The 18,300-nt window shown below is 36.9% G+C and overlaps 1 protein-coding gene across 4 annotated transcripts in view; it reads left to right on the top strand.

Moving 5' to 3' along the window:
• LOC115446292 (angiotensin-converting enzyme) overlaps nucleotides 1–18,300 on the top strand; it is a 58,320-nt gene that overhangs the window by 18,001 nt on the left and 22,019 nt on the right. For 2 of the 4 annotated variants that reach the window (XM_037440818.1, XM_037440817.1), the window contains exon 1: nucleotides 3,215–3,268. The exons of 1 other annotated variant lie outside the window; for it this stretch is intronic. In XM_037440818.1, the coding sequence (XP_037296715.1) occupies nucleotides 3,230–3,268 (39 nt within the window). In that variant the 5' untranslated portion in view covers nucleotides 3,215–3,229. Of the gene's footprint in view, nucleotides 1–3,214; nucleotides 3,269–15,450; nucleotides 15,472–18,300 lie in introns of those variants that run through there. One more of the 4 variants, XM_037440820.1, reaches the window with a different exon arrangement.

The following is an 18,300-nucleotide window of genomic DNA, read 5'->3' as shown; positions in this document are numbered from 1 at the left end:
CCTTTACAGACGTAGGCAGCGATGTATCACACCCATAACTCGTAAGCTATGATAGTGTTTTTCTCTTTTGATCTCTAATATTAGTAAACTCGAGTGATAGTTTAAAGTTGTTGTACATGAACGTTTAAGTGATAGTAATATAATTTCTATATTATCAAATGCGGTATCGGAAACTCTACGCACGAACATAATTTAAGCCACAAGGAGTACGTAATACACGGATATTTTCAATAAGTGTTACGAACATAGCGCACGTAATATAGGCCGTTCAGGCTAACTGTGTTATAATAGAAGGTAGTGAAGTATTTCCTGACACGCATAAGGAAATCATGAAAGAGCGGGTTTTGAAATAAAAAGCATTTTTCGGATTTTACCAAAAACACCACCTTAAAAAAGCGGCGATAGCCTAGTTGGGTGTGGAACGGACTGCCAAGACGAATGTCCGCAGGTTCAAATCCCAAGGGCACACACCTCTGACTTTTATAAAAAATCATGTGTGTATTCTTTGTGAATTTATCGTTTGCTTTAACGGTGAAGGAAAACATCGTAAGGAAACCTGCACATCCGAGAAGTTCTCTATAGGAATTTCGAAGGTGTGTGAAGTCTACCAATCCGCACTAGGCCAGCGTAGTGGACTTACACCTAATCCCTCTCAGTAAAAGAGGCGGCCCGTGTTCAGCAGTGGGCAAGTATATAATACAGGGCTGATATTATTATTTATTATTATTATTACCAAAAACACCACCTTGTTGTTATTGGATAGTGATGACTTCAACGAACTAATGAGAAAGTCTATTTATTTAATAATGTAATAACAACTTGCATCTATTTGCCGATAATACTTTCACTGTAAGATTGACTTGGTTATTTAGCTGAGGATACTGAAAATGTATAAAAATACCGTCAAACAGGACTTGCTGGTGGAAAGATATATTTTATATCCGCCCGAGTAGCGATTACCGTACACAAGGCGTTAAAACCAGTCATAGTGGCCCACGTAAGTGTGTCACGTTCCGGGATCAGCATATGCATATCCGGTTCCAACAGGCCGGCATAATTGTGTCGACTGCTGAGGGGTAATCACTTATCAAAACACTCCACTTATCATCTGGTGTAGTGGAGTCCCTATACCTTGCACGTATAAAAAAACATGTAAGAATTTTCTTAAATACAGCATCACACAACCATGAAGATTAGCCTCCATTACTTTTAAATGCGATGGGCTAAGATCTAGCTGATATTCACGTCTGCCTTGAACGGACAGTGGTCAACAATGCAATTACAAATACCCACACATGCAACTTATTATTCTGGTCTGATTGAGGATATTCTTTTAGACGCACTTATGAAGTCAAGTTTATGTAAGTCCTGTATTATAATGTGTCAATGGAGGGAGCAAGTCTATTATATTGCTGCATCACGATGACCAGTCGGTAAACACCTACAAAATTTCTATGCATAAGTCATGGCATTCAAGTTTTCTGATGATACTCCTGATGGTACTATCTTTTTAAGTCCTATTATACATATATAATAACTAAAAAAATGACAATGACGAAGTAGAATATGCTCAACGGATTTGATGGAATTTGTTACATGAACAGTCCATATTGTGGATTAACATATAATATGCTGTATTTTATCCTTTAACAAGCTAAGATTTGGAGAAATTTTTTTCACGCCAGCCCCTGGTTAACCACTAACCACACACTACACCAAAAGTCCTTTACAATATTTTCTAGGAAATAATCTAGCAACGTGGTCTTACTTCGCGATGATATAACAATCGGCCCTTACATCATTTATCATAATGAACAGCAACAGAATCCATCAGGCAATTGTTAGACAAAACAGATAAATGTTGAGGGAAAAGTCTTAAATTGAGTCCGGGTTGAGGCAGCCATATCCAGTATGAAGTAGACTTAAGTGCCGTCCCACCACATGTGTATTGTGATTGGCTTGTTCTGGATTTGGTAGTCACGATAGGATTAGATCAATTGGAGACCGGTAATCTTAATGATTCGTTAGTTACAGATAGACGGGAATTGGATGATGTTTCATTGCTAGTTACAGCAGTTTTCAATAAGCGATCCCGATCTTAATCTTCAATCCGATTTCCAGAATGAACCAATCAAAATGAGTCATTTGTAAGCATACCAAAAATTTATTGGTCCATTTTTTTTGTAAACATGTCAAAAAACTTTATTTTTTTGATCCATTTTTGAGATAGATCGAAAAGGTGATTGAGATTGTTTATTGAAAATGGTGGATAGTAGGCGATGGTTTTGGGGTTAGTTAACGGTATTGTAATAGTAAAATATTGAATTTCAAGTAAATTTCGGAAATGTTATAGTATAAAATGTTTTAAATCGTTACGAAACTATTTGAAGAAACTTATTACAAATTACAATTCTTCCTCAACCTTATTAGGGTGTTTCTACCGTAACCCATAATACTACAACTGTGATTTGTGGTAACAATCGAAATAATAATATTGTAGCCTTGTTATAAACAAGAATAGTGCACGTGAAAGTGACAACCATTGGTCCTAAGTTGTTTATGTGATTTACAGATACCTATATTTATTACATCATTAATAGTTATTGCTCAATGCTCTCTGATCCACCTGCGTGAGAGTTTCACTTTAAAGTCACGCTTGCCATTTCTTACTATAAAAGTAGCCTATACTTTAAACCATTATCTGACTATATGCCAAAATTCATCAGAATTTGTTCTACAGTATGTAATATACGATATTATTGTTATATATGGGAACGGCAGTGTCCTCATTGCACCTGATGGTACGTGGAGTGCGGTCCAATAGAATGTCGACTGACGTGAGATGATTGCCCCTCTGCAGTCGACACAATTATGCCGGCCTGTTGGAACCGGATATACATAGGCTGACCCCGGAACGTGACACACTTGTGGGCTATTATGACGGGTTTTACGACGTGTATACAGTGGTCGCTATCCGGGCGAATATAAAATATATCCTACCACCAGCAAAGCTATTCTTATATAGTTACGCAATACTATCAAACGCAGTCACCTTCACTCCACATTATCAGAAGTGAAACGTTATCACATTAAAGTAAGTCAGTTGTTTCTCCATCGCGAATACATGCATTTATTAGTTTTTCAGCATAACAATTATTTTTATAATGAGTATTTTCTCTTTTCCATTGGTTTTTATGTTACGTGTCGCATTTACGTGTAATGAGTAGTGATGCAATACCAGGTGTTCTGTTGTGGCTGCGTATATATTGAACTGTATTGTTGCGATTGACCACAGTAATATAGTTACTAAGGGGACTAGATAATGCGTTCTTATTGGTACGTTTTGATAATTGTCTCAATTTGTTTTAGGGCAACTGAATTTTGGGATCTTGAAATGTTATGTATCTTAGGTGATTGTCATTTGGCATTTCAAATATCCATTTCTTTCTTTGAAGGTCTTCTCTATTTAGGTTTTCTTTGCTGTTGTGATGTCTATGAGGAGATCTTTTAGTAGTAACCCGTTCGGTCGTATGTTCTTCTCCCATTTTTTTTCTATGTCCATTATTCCCGGCTGAAATGATGATAATGATGTGGTCAACGTCACCCATAGAATTCGGTAAACGGGCACAGCGAAGCCGCCGCCACGCACATTTACATAGTAGTGTAGTGATTCTTAGCAACAAGGCAAAGACGTCTGCGCGACACCCCGTTTATCTCATCTTATAGCCTTGTATCCGCATTAAAATCATCAAATACTCGTGTTGTTTTTATAAACAACTTTAACCCCTAATATTCATCCTTTTAATTATATTACGTTGCGTGACCAAAGGAATCGTGTCTTGTACGTAACAGAGCAAAACACTTTTTATTTCCAATTACCCTCTCATTGTTTTTGTTCATTAGTCGGCCGCGAGATGGCGCTATTGTATGAAAGGATTAACAGATTAATGGCGTTTAATTGCCTCACTGCCTTTGTTTGTTTAATTCGTGTTATATAAACATCGCCTTTGCTTATGTGGCATCGTAAACTAATGACTTGGGTTTGATTTCAAAGTGAACCAAAATTTTTCTAAGTTTCTTGATCTAAAGACGCGCGAGTTGCGTGAGTTTCGTTATTGTTTGCTTATTTACATGGCATAGAAAAATATATGGTGAATTGTAGGTGTTAGTTGTATCTCTGCCTCACCTCTCGGGTACACAGGTATCATATTATTGTGTATAATAATATATATTATTACATATAACGGACGGATAACTCGTATTTAAAAATTAATTACGCGCATTCGCTTCTCATATTAACACAATGGGTACTCAAAATATTTGATGAAGCACCTCTGATAACCAGAGGTGAGAGGAAATGTTGTTTATTACTAATTGTAGAACTTTATCAGTCATTTGTGTCGTTTTATACGGATACGTTGAAGTGACCCCAGTGAGCTGATAGTATGCGAAATAGTGTCCAAACACAGACAATCATGGCGGGTTTATCATCCCATGGATGATATGTAAACATCTCTAACTGGATACACCAACTATAATGATTACTCTAAAAATTTGTAGACCGACGTGTTGGAAACGGTCTTTATCCAGTGACTTCTAAAGTCGTTTACCAGGTCGACCATTACGAAGATCTGGTCTCAAAATGAGATCATCTCTGTCCCATCGGGCAGTTGTTTCCAGAAAATGATAAGACCCGTAATTGTTGAACATAAACACGAAACGAAAACACGAAATGATAGCCACCTTTTTTGAAATCGGTTGAAAATGGTGTTATTCAAATCTAGTTTCGTTTATTTTATGGTGGTAAATATTTGTTTATTACGCGTTGTAGATAGTACAATTTTTATAACGCGTGGGGGTAGGCAGAGGTCAGTCTATTGTGCTCGGATCACGTTGTGCATCCAATTCATTGTAAAACACAGTATCACTGCATTGTGTGCTCATGGTTGGCAGAGATTCAATACAGTTAATCCACTACCGTTTAAAAGGAATTTTAATATAATTAAATTAATTAAATATTGTCCTGATAAGATAATTTTCGTTTATTATGATAACAATAAGGAATTCAAGTGTAAAAATATATTATGGTACTTACCAGTTTAAAAAAACTTTTTTCAATTACATTTGATTACAAACGAAAATATGTTTTCGTGACAATCGTAAAATATATTATAAATATTTTTTCATCTTTTTCGTTGCATTTGTAGATCCACAGATATAAAACAATACGTAATAAAACTTACCTTTTACCCTTTTGTCTAAATCATGTTAATCGTCAGGTTCGGTGGCGTTGGAAGCGCGGTACGACATCTCTTTGTGGTGCCGGGTTTGATTCCCGTCGGGCAGTGATATTGTGTTTTCCTGCTCAGTATCAGCGTGAGGTCTGGCATTTGTGCTCGATATGGCGATAGGCTCGTCCCGATTAAATTATGATGAACACACATGGAAAATTGAATGCCAGTTGGACCTCTGCCTATCGTTTGTAATAATGGCGTGTCATGTGGTATTGTACAATAAAACAAATAGGCAGCTACCACATTTAATTGAATTCAACCAGCCCTACAGCACACGTGGAGCGGTTGGCCCGTGACCATCGCCACCTGCTATTTTCGCCACAATTGGCCATTACACTGACATGATTATGATGGTTACATTAATGTTGCATACAGTGACATGCCGAGTTATATAACTATACAAATGTCGTGGAAAAATACAGTAGGCCTGTAAATAGTTGAGTTTAAAATATTAATACATGCATACATATTTCTGAAAGGGTAGACAGAAGCTATGGTTTTCCGTTTCGGCGAGATTGTATACGTTCAACGAAAACCCAACGCTAGGCGTTTTAGTTGTATTTGGGTATAAAATCACACAAATTTTGTTTAGCAACCTGAGAATCTAATTCAGAACTTGCCTTTAGCTAAGTTAATTAAATGAATACCTTATTTTTCAATTCGTAAAATGCATTATTGCTTTTGATAAACTTATCTAAAACATAAATTACTTTTAACAAATGTGTTACTGGAACTATTATAAATGTATGTACATTCAATTTGCATCCATTATGTGCCTTAAAGTAGCGACATCTGTGAAGTTCAGTAGAAACTAAAACATTTCTGTATAAAATAATAGTTCGTGTAAATAATTCAATAATTTAGTGAGAATATACCAATATACAAATAATGCGTTTGCAAGCACGAACACATAACATTAATATAGTTTGATTTTATTTTATATTAAGAACCCAAAAAGTTTTTAGTTCACGGTTGTTCGGCTAGATGGCGCTTGTATACAATAAAAAACATCTCTTGCCTTTTTACCAAAGGGTTGGGCTACGGCACAACTTATGTACCGGTGATTTATCGAGGCTAATTTCGCCATAAGAATTAATTTAGGTCATTTTGATATTAAATGAAACCACATACTCGTCTTTACCTTTAGGAACATTGTACTAAAAATCATCCATAATGCGGCGTTCCGTACATTCACTGTATTCAACTGAATTGAACTGCAATCCATTAAAACTGACTTTGGTGTGGTCAATCTTGACAGCTTGTGGTTATGTACGGAGTGGCGTTTACGATAAAAGAACTCAAGTCTAACTGTAAACCTGGATTTGAATAAAAAATGTTAGTCAAATAAGTAAAATTATATGTTGTTCAAGTGAATAAATAGGTTTCAACAGTGACGTTTTGGTTGCCATTTTAGTTCAGATTTTGAACAAATAGTTTATATGGTTGTCGTGTCTATAGAATATACGTCAATACATGTGAATTTGTACACGGTTACCTGAGCTTTTGTACGTAGCTTTGCGAACAACGTAGATTATCGATAGTTCCGTCATAGTCCTTTATTAATATTATGTAACGAATTCTTATGATAATGAGCCATATTTATGCTCTATTTTCTATAATTAGTTTAAACGATTTACATAAGGGTTTTCCCCCGATGTGTTTTATAGCATTTTAATAGAGATCATAATACTTTTAGTGTTGTCTAAATGGCCTTTATAGCCGAAAAATGTGGCATTAAGTTTTATTTGCTCTGTATACTATGTTTATTCATATTATCTACGATGTTTGTGACTTTATTTAGAATATATACTATCTTTTTATGGTCCTATTGAGCGGCATGCTAATCGTATTTTTAGAATCTATTCCAAATTTATAATGTATAAATAATAAGATGTAAACATTATATTTCTAAAAAAAATATCGTTCTAACAAATAACAATACAATATTTTTATAAAAAAGTAATTAAACAACCAGTCTTAACTTTTTTTATACTGTAGATATTGTTTAATTAATTTCATAATAAAATGCCACTAAATTTTTTTTATCTATGCATCAAGTCATAAAGTACACATCATATTAATTTGCAACGAATACTGTTAGATAGAAAATTTAAGGGTCATTTTAAAAACGGAAAACTCCTTCACGCAAGCGAAACCTCCAGCAAAAGATAATGTAAATTAAAACTCAATCAATAATAAATGTTTTGATATATGCTTTCTTATTTTAATAATTAATGTTTAGGGCTTGTATCATAAGTTCTGAGTTAAAGCTACTCGACACATAAGTGTATAACCCGTTTCAATAAAAAAGTCACTCTAATCTATGCAACCAAATAAATGGCAATATCTACTAAAGCACTTACTCTAAAGTCCGGTTTGTTTGTATAAGCCGGCCTTACCAGACTAAAAAACTTATAGTTAAGTTAACAAAAAACATAAACTATTTATAACTGTCAAATAAAATTTCTTTTAAAGTTCTGAAGACGCCATTAGACTTTATAAAAATAAGTATTATCGGATGAACAATACCTCAGTCCCCCCCGTGACCATGAAGGCTGTAAAGTCTTCGAAACGTCGGGAGAAAACTAAAATATAATAAACCGCGGTAGAATCCGAAAAGTAGTTTAATTTCAAAACATTATCTTTTAATTTTAGCAACATTAAACTGCTTACAGCACTTGTTGCCGAATACCTTTATTTTCCCCCTTGTTCTTAATGTAAATATAATCGATTACGAAATCGATTGATCCCTAATCGATTAATCGATTGCTTCACGTATTATGGATACAGACGAGGTATGTCGGGAGGTGTGGGGTACATTGAACCGGGTCTGGTCACTGACCCCACTAAATCGGTCGTTTGCAATTCATTTGAACCGTATGACAAGAAAAAAAGATGAGCCTTGGTATTATTTTGGGCATTATTTATACGGGTTCGAAGCTGGCATAATTTGAGTCAGTATAAGAAATATATATTATTATTATAATAGGGGAATAAGAAATATATATTATTATTTATACTAAGTTGACTCGACAGACGATATCAACTATTTTGCAGTGCGCATTCTGTCAATTGCTGAAATCAACTTATCTTAAATTTTCTAACGTTACGCTCAACTTCCTTAATTTTATCTTTCATAAGATCCTTCTCCTGACAATAACAAACACAACCAAAAAAAATACTGAAATCGGTCCGGCCGTTCACGCGTGATGAACGCGTGACTAACGGAAATAGGGATTAATTTTTATATATCAGTATAGATAATGTAACAGATAATAATAATATCAACCCTGTTTTATATACCGTCCCCTTGCTGGACACGGGCCTCCACTACTACGGAGAGGGAGTAGGCCTTCGACGCCGGCCTAGTAAGGATTGGCAGGCTTCACACACCCCCAAAATTCCTATAAAGAACTTCTCAGGTATGCGGATTTCCTCACGATGTTTTCCTTCATTGTTAAAGCAAGTGATATTACACAAAGAATACACACATAATTTTAGAAAAGTCAGAGGTGTGTGCCCCTTGGATTTGAACCTGAGGACATTCATTTGGGCAGTCGACACATTTATCTTAGTAGAATCCTGGTTAGAACAACAATTCATAAGAGTTTTTGTATCATATCTGATTCCGGTTGTTTGCGTTTCATATTGTAACTATTAATCATATGATGAACACATGCCATTTAGTAAACTAGATTACAAAAGTGAAAGATTTTTGCACAGGCGGGAACTTGCGCCATAACTAGTTTTATTAAATTTATGTTTTCGTGATACTAAATTATTTCCGATTTAATGATAGGTGTTAGGATATGTATTATATCCGCCTGGATCGCGAACACCGTACACAAGGTGTTAAAACTCGCCATAGTGGCTCACGTAAGTATGTCGCGTTCCGGAATCAGCCTGTGTATATCCGGTTCCAATAGGCCGGCATAATTATGTCGACTGTCGAGGGGGAATCTCTCGTCAGCCGACATTCTATAAGACATTATTCCATTTACCGTCAGATGCAGTAAGGGTTAATGTGCTGTGCCTATATAAAAGAAAAACTTTGCCCTGCCCATGATAAAAACAAAAAATAATAATTTGTTCATATTTATGAGTGAGTGTACGATTTCGCTTAGTTGGGAATAGAACGGTCTGCCGAATGGATGGATTTTTGCAGGTTCAAAACCCGAGGCACACACCTCGGACTTTGAAGTTACATGTGTGTTTTTCAATTATCATTTGCATGAAAGGCGAAAGAAAACATCTTGAAGGAATTCATATACCTGAGAATTAGCTAAATAATAATCGAAGGCAGTTGAAATCTGCCCATTCTCACTAGGCCAGCGTGGTGGATTAAGTCTAAACCCTCTTAGTAGAAGAGAGCCTTGTTAAGCAGTGAGCGGTATACTATACAGGGCCTTTATTATTAATTATAATTAATGTATTTATGATGGCTCCACCCGGATCTTCCAAAACTTGTTTTTCCCCGCAAAAGCCCGCAAAACCAATTTTTGGTTATTAATTTTTTTTTATAAAATTTCCTTGTATCATCAAAACTGGTATAGATTCCATGATAATTTAGTATTGATAGAGATTTTGAAAACATTTTTTTTTGTAACTTTTAATACGTATTAACAGATTACAGCTATTAATTGCCTGTGGGATTTACAATTAATCTTATTCTAAGGAAAGGTAATATTACACTATCAAGAAATGTTGTATCTCTCAACTTTAGAAATTAAAGTAATTATAGTGCTTTTTCCCCATTTGTACCTTATTTAATAACTTTTAATTAACTGCCTTGGTGGCGTAGTTATAATTGTACACGGTAGGAGTACGACTTCCGGCTGTGGTCCTAAGTTCGATTCCCGGGTCAGGCTAAAATATTATTTTCATCTTAAAAATGACTCCAGGGCTGATATTCAGTTAGAAATCATCCTTTAAATTATTAAAACACCTTAATTTTAACGCAATTATTTCCAGTGAAACTTCAAACATGCAACCGTTTATAATTCCAACGCTACATGACTAGAACATAACGGGTAAAGTATACGCGGTAAATAAAGTCGTATAATGAATATTCCATCGGACAAGCGCGGGCGCATATAATGCGCGTTTTTCGCACTGCGGTTTATTCTAACGGTACAGGAACGCCAGTACAGGACTGCCTCGGTGGCGTAGTTGTATTGCATGCCCGGTACAATAGCGCTCTGAGGTCCTGGGTTCGAATCCCGGGTCAGGCAAAGTGATATTTGGGTTTTTTCTGCTCAGTATCAGCCTGGAGTCTGGAATTTGTGCCTGATATGGCGATAGGCTCGCCCCCTATCACATCATGGGACGGAACATACTTGGCGAAAAGTGGGTGCCCTAGTTGCGCCTCTGCAAACCCCTTCGAGGATAAATGCGTGATGTTATGTTATGTATATAGGAAGGCCAGTATGTATATATAATAAAAAAAATAGTAAGTACAGAGAAACCTAAGACCAAGATCAAGTAGCTCTACAATATCTACGCATATGCAACATTTAATTATTTTCCGTGGACATTATGCGTGCGGTGCAAAATCTCGCAAGGTTCGACCTCGATCCATTTGCTGCAAGTTCATCTGCCTCACGTATTATTACGATGCGAATTGCTGTGCTCGCTGAATATTTAGTTTATCTGTGTGTAATGATTTTTATGTTTACGCGAATGTTAGACATTGAAATAAAATTATTTTTCGGATTTTAATTTTCGTATTATAATTATCTCTCGATGTTTAGAAGACTTTGCAGCCTTCATGGTCACGGACGGAGTTCATACGAGGAAAAGTGCGCACTAGTTATGCCTCTGCCTACCTTCGAGGGTGGCATGAGTGTGTGTTTGTACTTGTTGGAGATTGTGACTATATTATATTTATGTTCTATATTTAAAAGTATTTGTATGTTCTGGTCTTTTGTTTGCTTAGTTACCTCTTACTCTGAAATAAATTGTCGTGTCAAACACATTGTTAGTCAACTTTATTAATAACTTACAACAATATATCCATTATTACAACAGTACTAAACCAATGTTTATTATTTTGCACTGGAGACTGGATAGCATACTGCACACGAGATAAAAAATAGAAATATCTCGTTTAATGCCATCCAACATCCTTGGCGGGAATGCGGTCAGGCCAGCTCTAGTCAACACCTTTTATTTTTAGTTCTCATGCATTCGTTATAATTAGTTTTTGTCACTTAGGTTCGAATACTGGTTTATTGGGTCGGTAAATCGCTGAGGCTCTGGCTTCGATTATTAGTAGATATTAAAATTTGTGCTTGATTCTAAAGAGTACATGCGAGTTGTTTGCAATTGGAATTTGTGTTCAATATGGTCATAGCATTGTATTATTTATGACCAGTTTTTGCTCGCGGCTCCGGCCGCATCAAAGTTTGTCCGGGATAAAAGTACCCCTATTTATTTTCCTGATATAGAAAGTAGCTCATGTCCTTCCAAGGGTCTCAAAATATGTACATACCAAATTTCATCGAAATCTGTTGGGTAGTTTATAAGTTTATTGCGTTCAGACAGACAGACGTGGTGGTGACCTTTGTTTTATATGTATGTAAGGATATCTTATTTAATAATTATAATCGAGAAAGCCTCTTTAACTTGTACCTTATTCATAAAATTAGGTAGGATAGAAATAATGTTATTGGATTTATATTATACCCAGTCTAACTTGTCACTAATATTTTAACCCACTTCATAAATGTAGTCTTTAAATTTTCATCTGTATTTACGAATACTTCGACAGTCGACACAAAGGAACCGCTGGTCTAATAGGTATTAATAAAAATTTGCAACACAAACCAATTCCGTATCACTATAACTACTTTATTCTCTTCGAAATTGCCGTTACATTTTATCCTGTGACTTCCACGCGGGAGTGACGAGTAAAGACTACTCTTTTATGAATTCTAAACGCGAACGTCCGCGAGTCTGCCTTGGACAAAAACATTAGCAGATTATAGTCGACTGGCGGATCATTCATTCAGGTAATGCGTGGGAATTACGGACGCGCCGTTGCGTCACTGATTTATGTTTAGTATGCGACGCCGAGTTTAACTCGTACGAAAGACTAAGTGATAAATCTTATACGCAAGTCTGTTTGGGCATCACAGCTTGACCGAGCGATCATCGATTTTTTCATGCTTAGGTCGTACTGTAGCACCCAGCTGAATGAGGGGTACCTTTGCTGGACTTGATGTAATATTTGTTTAATTGTTTATTAATAATATAGTAATTTTCTTTGTTTAATGCAGTAATCTGTTTATTTAAAATTGTGACAGCAATAAATCTTTCTTTCTCTTATACTGGCACGCCAGAGTGACCCTACAGCACCTGATGGTACGAGAAGGTAGAGCGTCGACTTATGGATGACGCAGCCTTAGGTGTTGGTGAAGTGAATAACCGCTCAGGGCCTCGCAAGGTGTTTGAAGAACCCTTTTTTATGACCCTACTGAAGAAACTGTTAAAACCGGGAAACTATTTTTTGCTCCGTCCCGGTCCTCGCGTCGGTTAAGACCGCTACTGTGATTACCATCGCCAGTCGACAAAATTATGCCGGCCTATATGAAACCGGATATACACGAGTTGATCCCGGAATACGACCTTATGTTAGCCCCTACGGCGAGTATATTTGTGTACGGTGGTCGCTATCTGGGCGGATGCAAAATTTCAGTCCCAATCATTATTGTACTAACCTACCAAGTAACAAGTGTCACTCGATGTGAAAAGACGATAAAAGTCAGTCTAGCTAGATGTGGTGGTTAGTAGAAGTCTGTTGAGTTTTCGTTTGAAAGATATTTAAAGCATTTGGGGCATTTTGAGATTAACTCTTCGACGGCGACCAGAAGTATGCCGGCCAAAACTCCACGATAAACTGGAAAAAGAAATAAAAAAAGATTTTTATATAAGTTCATAATAATATGTTTTTAGTTAACTCAACTCAATTAATTAATTGTTTCGACAAGGTAATAAATGTTTTATTTGATAATATTTTTACAACACACTTATTGTTAATGGCGTGGAGAAAAAATGTAAACATCATATAGAGGTAGAAGATTGTAAATTTGTGTTTGTACGGTTTAACCACTGAAACTATTTAAGTAATCCTAATACTAATATTCATATTAGAAAACAACAAATTTTGAGCAATATATTATGCTATCATATTGCTTAAATTTATCATTTTGATTTTTTTTTTCATTAAACCTAGAAAAATATTTCAGCGGCAAGAGTTTAGTTGGAAGCGGAACGCACTGCCGAGACGAATGTCCGCAAGTTCAAAACCCAAGGGCATACACTTCTGACTTTTCTAAATTATATATGTATTCTTGGTGAATTAAGCCATCCAGACTTGAAACCTAAATCTGAAGACATGAAAAATTCTCTATAGGAGTTTTGAAGGTATGTGGAGTCTACGAATCCGCACTAGCCCAGCGCAGTAGACTAAAGCTTAATCCCCCTCAGTAGTAGAGGAGGTCCGTGCCCAGCAGTGGGACAGTATATAATACAGGCCTGATGTTATTATACTCGTAAAATATCCATGAAAAACTACAAGTAATTTTAAAAATTGTTTTTGGTTTGACTAAAATATGCAGGTATTTAATTATCAAAGAATTCGAAAAAGGTATGTAATTAACTTTGTTTTGATATTTCATGCGAAAAATTAATGGCGCCATTACAAATTCAGAAATGTAATTAACTACCTTTAATTAGATGTTATCGTGTAACTGATTTGGCGATAATATCCGTGTTTGTTCATGTTATGAATAAACTTACCTACTTTTGCTGGTTGTAGGATATATGTATCAGCCTGGTAAGCGACTACCGTACACAGGGTGTTAAAACCCGCCATAGTGGCTTAAGTGTCGCGTTCCGGGATCAGCCTGTGTATATACGGTTTTAGGCAGACCGGCGTAAGTATGTCCACCAAGTAGACCTGATCCACCAAGAGGGATATAGAAGGAATACTCATCTCTCGTCTATTGACAATATAAAGGTATTTTAACCGACTTCGCTAAAGGTGATGTTTTAAATTTAACGCCCATGTTCTTTATCGACTCCTAAAAAGGAGAGGGTTCTGAATTTGTGTGTTTGTATATTTGTTTATGTATCTACCGATTGCTATTTGTTTTGTATAATAATAGCTTTTGCTCTTGGCTTTGTCTGCATGAAGGACTTTTCTGGGATAAAGTCCCGCTATATATTTTCCTGGGATAGACAGCCTATAACCTTCCTAGGGTTTTAAACTATTTCCATACCAAATTTTATAAAAATTTGTTCCTTAGATTTTGAGAAAATCGATAACATACCGATATACAGAAAAGGGGATTTGTTTTATATTTAGATATTTTAGTATAATATTTTTAATACGGACCATAAAATATATCGATGGTTGAAAAGCTAATTGACTTAAGCGACATTATTTTGCGACAGTTAGTCGTATAGTAAGTATCACTATATAGTATAAAACAAAGTCGCTTTCTCTGTCCCTGTCTATGTATGCTTAAATCTTTAAAACTACGCAACGGATTTTGATGCGTTTTTTTAATAGATAGAGTGATTCAAGAGGAAGGTTTATATGTATAATAACATCCATTAAATAGTGGAGAAATACTGTTATTTTGTTATGTGATACCCGTGCGAAGCCAGAGCGGGCCGCTATGTTTTTATATACAACGTTCACAGTTTTTCTATAGTGTAATTAGTATCAGCATTGCACCCGTGCGAAGCCGGGGCGGGTCGCTAGTAAGTATATATACTTATATAAGTATTAAGTATATTTAAAATCAGCACGTTTTCCTATATTTTTTTAACATAGTTTAAAATTTTCGAAAATAATGTCGGTTTCAACTTTCAACCGTGGATGATTTTTCTGGCCCAACTGTATTACATTGTGGTCAACGTGGCCACAAATGTTCGTGTACACAATGACCCACTTCCTACCACTACGTCAGTGCCGAGCCTCTTGTTTGCACAAACAGACGTGCTACTGTTTTATATTGTTATACGACACGGTACCGTGATATGTGAAGTGATGAATCTTATGTTTGATTCCTGTTTCTTTTGAAATATGTAATTTATTTTCTGTCTTATTCTTTTTATACACGTTAAAAAAATAAGTTAAATAGGATTCGTCTCTACCAAATCAATGCACGTAAGCAAGACATTTACAAATTATTTATTTATTGTTTTATTAAATAAGGAGCAAGTATACTAGTAGATTATTTCAAGGTTAGCGCTCATTGCCCATAAACTTCCATACAGCTAGTCATCAATGTTACGTCAGCGAAGTGTAACAAACAGCTGATGTCTCTGAAAAGTGTGTGTGCGTGCGTGTGCGCAAGTGTGTTGTGTGTTTGTGTGACTATTTTTAGTGCAATGATCACTAATTTCAGATAAATCCCTAGATCGCTAATACAATATTTGTCTAAAGATTGATTAAAATATGACCGCCTAAACCTTATTTCTCTATGCACCACCCTTGTTTTTTTTTGTATTCGCGGAGAAAGTCCCTTATTACTACCGCCTAGCCTTCGTGGGGGGCGACTGAGCGGTTATGCTGGGGTAACCGTGCCTTACGGCCCGGCGTTGAGCCGCCCGGATTTGATGACGACCTTCGGGCGACCGCCGGGCCGAGTCCCTAACCCGAGTACAACTAACCTATGCACGGCCTACCAGCTAAAACTCCGCGGTGGCCCTCTTCGGCGCATTAGGGACTGCTGCAGGCTTCCTCTGACGGAAGTGTCTAAGTCTTCGTCCGCAGCCGCCCCTGCGCGGTGCCGCCTTGCGGCCCGTCTCCTATGGGGGGGGGGGGGGGGCAAAAGCCCCCACGCACCGAAGGACGCCCTCGGCGTCTACGGCAGTATGAAGCCAACTACACACTGCCGTCCATCCCGGGGGTCAACCGAAAAATGTGCTAGGATGCACAAAAATGCACTAGGGCGGATAACCCCCTGCTGCCCGCCGACGACCCCCTTCGTGGCCCCTATTAGTCGCCTCTTACGACAGGCAGGGGATACCGTGGTGGAATTCTCCAAACGCCCCCATTCCACAGGGCGGCTCTATGCACCACCCTAAGGTTGATTGAGAGAGAATGTCTATGGCATTAAACTCGCCTATATATATTTGTATATTAGGTGCATTAAATGAATAAATACTGTTTAATCTCCAGATCCAATCAATGTTGTTCGTTTTTATTACCTTAGCGCGTGTTTTACATAAAACAAACACACTTGACGTTTTTATCCTCGCAGGGGTAGGCAGAGGTGCAATCTGTACACCTTAAGGGTTCGATCCAATCACATGATAGGGGGGCGAACCTATCGCCATATCGGACACAAAAAGACTCCGGGCTGCTACTGAACAAAAACACAATATCACTTTGCTTGATCGGAGATTCGTACTCAGAATATCAGAGCGATGTCGTATCGTGCATCCAATAAAACTACGTCACTGAGGCAATCGGTGCACGTTTTAATTTCCTCAATAATAGTTTCTTCTTGCACGTGATAATAAGCGTGAAGAGGTGTGTACGTTTCCGATGATAATGCTGAATGATTTGAAAGTATAAATAAAATAGTAATAATGATGCTGGTGGTAAGATATTCGCCCGGATAGCGACCATTGTACACAAGGTGTTAAACCTGCCATAGTGGCCCATAAGTGTACAGCGCTGCGGGATCAGCCTGGTTCCAACAGGCCGACATAAATGTGCCGACTGCCAAGGAGTAATTATCTCTCGTCAGTCGATATTGTATTGGACCCCATTCCACTTACCATCAGGTGCAGTCGGGTCACTTTGCCGTGCGCATCCAAAAACAATGTATTTTGGAGACGTTATTCGTACTGGTTTTCGTTCGCGACTGCGTTTGTGTAAAAATCCTTTATCGGGAATCAGGATGGAAGTGGTCATAACCTCACTAATATAAAAAAAATGCAGAAACTTTCTGACGTCTTTAGGGCTATTCCACGTGCCGATTGTCATGAAGTTCAGTACTTTTTAAATTTGGTTACGAATTCCACGCGAGCGAAGCTGCAAGCAAAAGTTTGACAATATTTAAGTGACGTCAGATAGAGTTTAGATTCTACGAATTAAATTATTTTTCTATGTTCTTTTGAATGCTTGTTTGTAGTTGACACCCATTGTGTTACTTAAATATTATTAACATTAACAAATTAAAGAGAAAACTGGGTTAATTTTGTTATTTCAAGTGTACTAATGATATTTTTTTACTAATAGAAAGCTAAATTACTTCTAGATGCAATAGGCAAATTTATATGCCGGGAAAAAAAACCGTTTTCACACGAGCTTAGCCGCAGGTAAAAGTTATTTTTATTCAGACCTGTGTATTAGCCCACCGCTTTGGTCTTTATGTAATTAGAAAACATTTTACTTATTAACACTCATTTTAGTTGTCTTTAGGTAGCGTACATTTTCAATTCCTAGACTAGAAACTTTCTATAGATACTTCCATATGCAAATATTCTTTTGGGTAGTTACTATTTTTATACGAGCAGGACAAAGTGATTCTTCTGCACCTGATGCTAAGTGGAGTGGGTTCCAATAGAATGTCGAACGACGAGAGTTGATTGTTGGAACCGGATATACACAGAATGATCCCGGAACGCGACACACTTACGTAGGTACTGTGGCGGGTTTTAGCACCTTGTGTACGGTGGTCCTTATCCAAGTGGATATAAAATATATCCTACCATCAGCAAGTATTGTCTACTGTTAAGTCGCCAAGCAGCAGGGTGCATTATTGTTTATCAGTTTCAAAGTACTGAACACTTAGAGCCTTGTGAGGCTCTAAGTCGTCTAATTAAAAGCAACTCGTCACATAAATGTATAAACCCACCTAATCAAGTCGCAGTGTAATCTACGCCCTTAAATAAATGGTAATAAAAGGAGTACTATCTACATTAGCTCCTTAATACCGTCAAATAAAATTTACTCGAAACTTGTGAAACAATTCTTTAGCGT

The sequence above is a fragment of the Manduca sexta genome, chromosome 20 (genome assembly GCF_014839805.1).
Source record: "Manduca sexta isolate Smith_Timp_Sample1 chromosome 20, JHU_Msex_v1.0, whole genome shotgun sequence".
Lineage (NCBI taxonomy): Eukaryota > Metazoa > Arthropoda > Insecta > Lepidoptera > Sphingidae > Manduca > Manduca sexta.
Note: the sequence above shows the minus strand (reverse complement) of the source record. Positions and strands in the feature narration are given on the sequence as shown.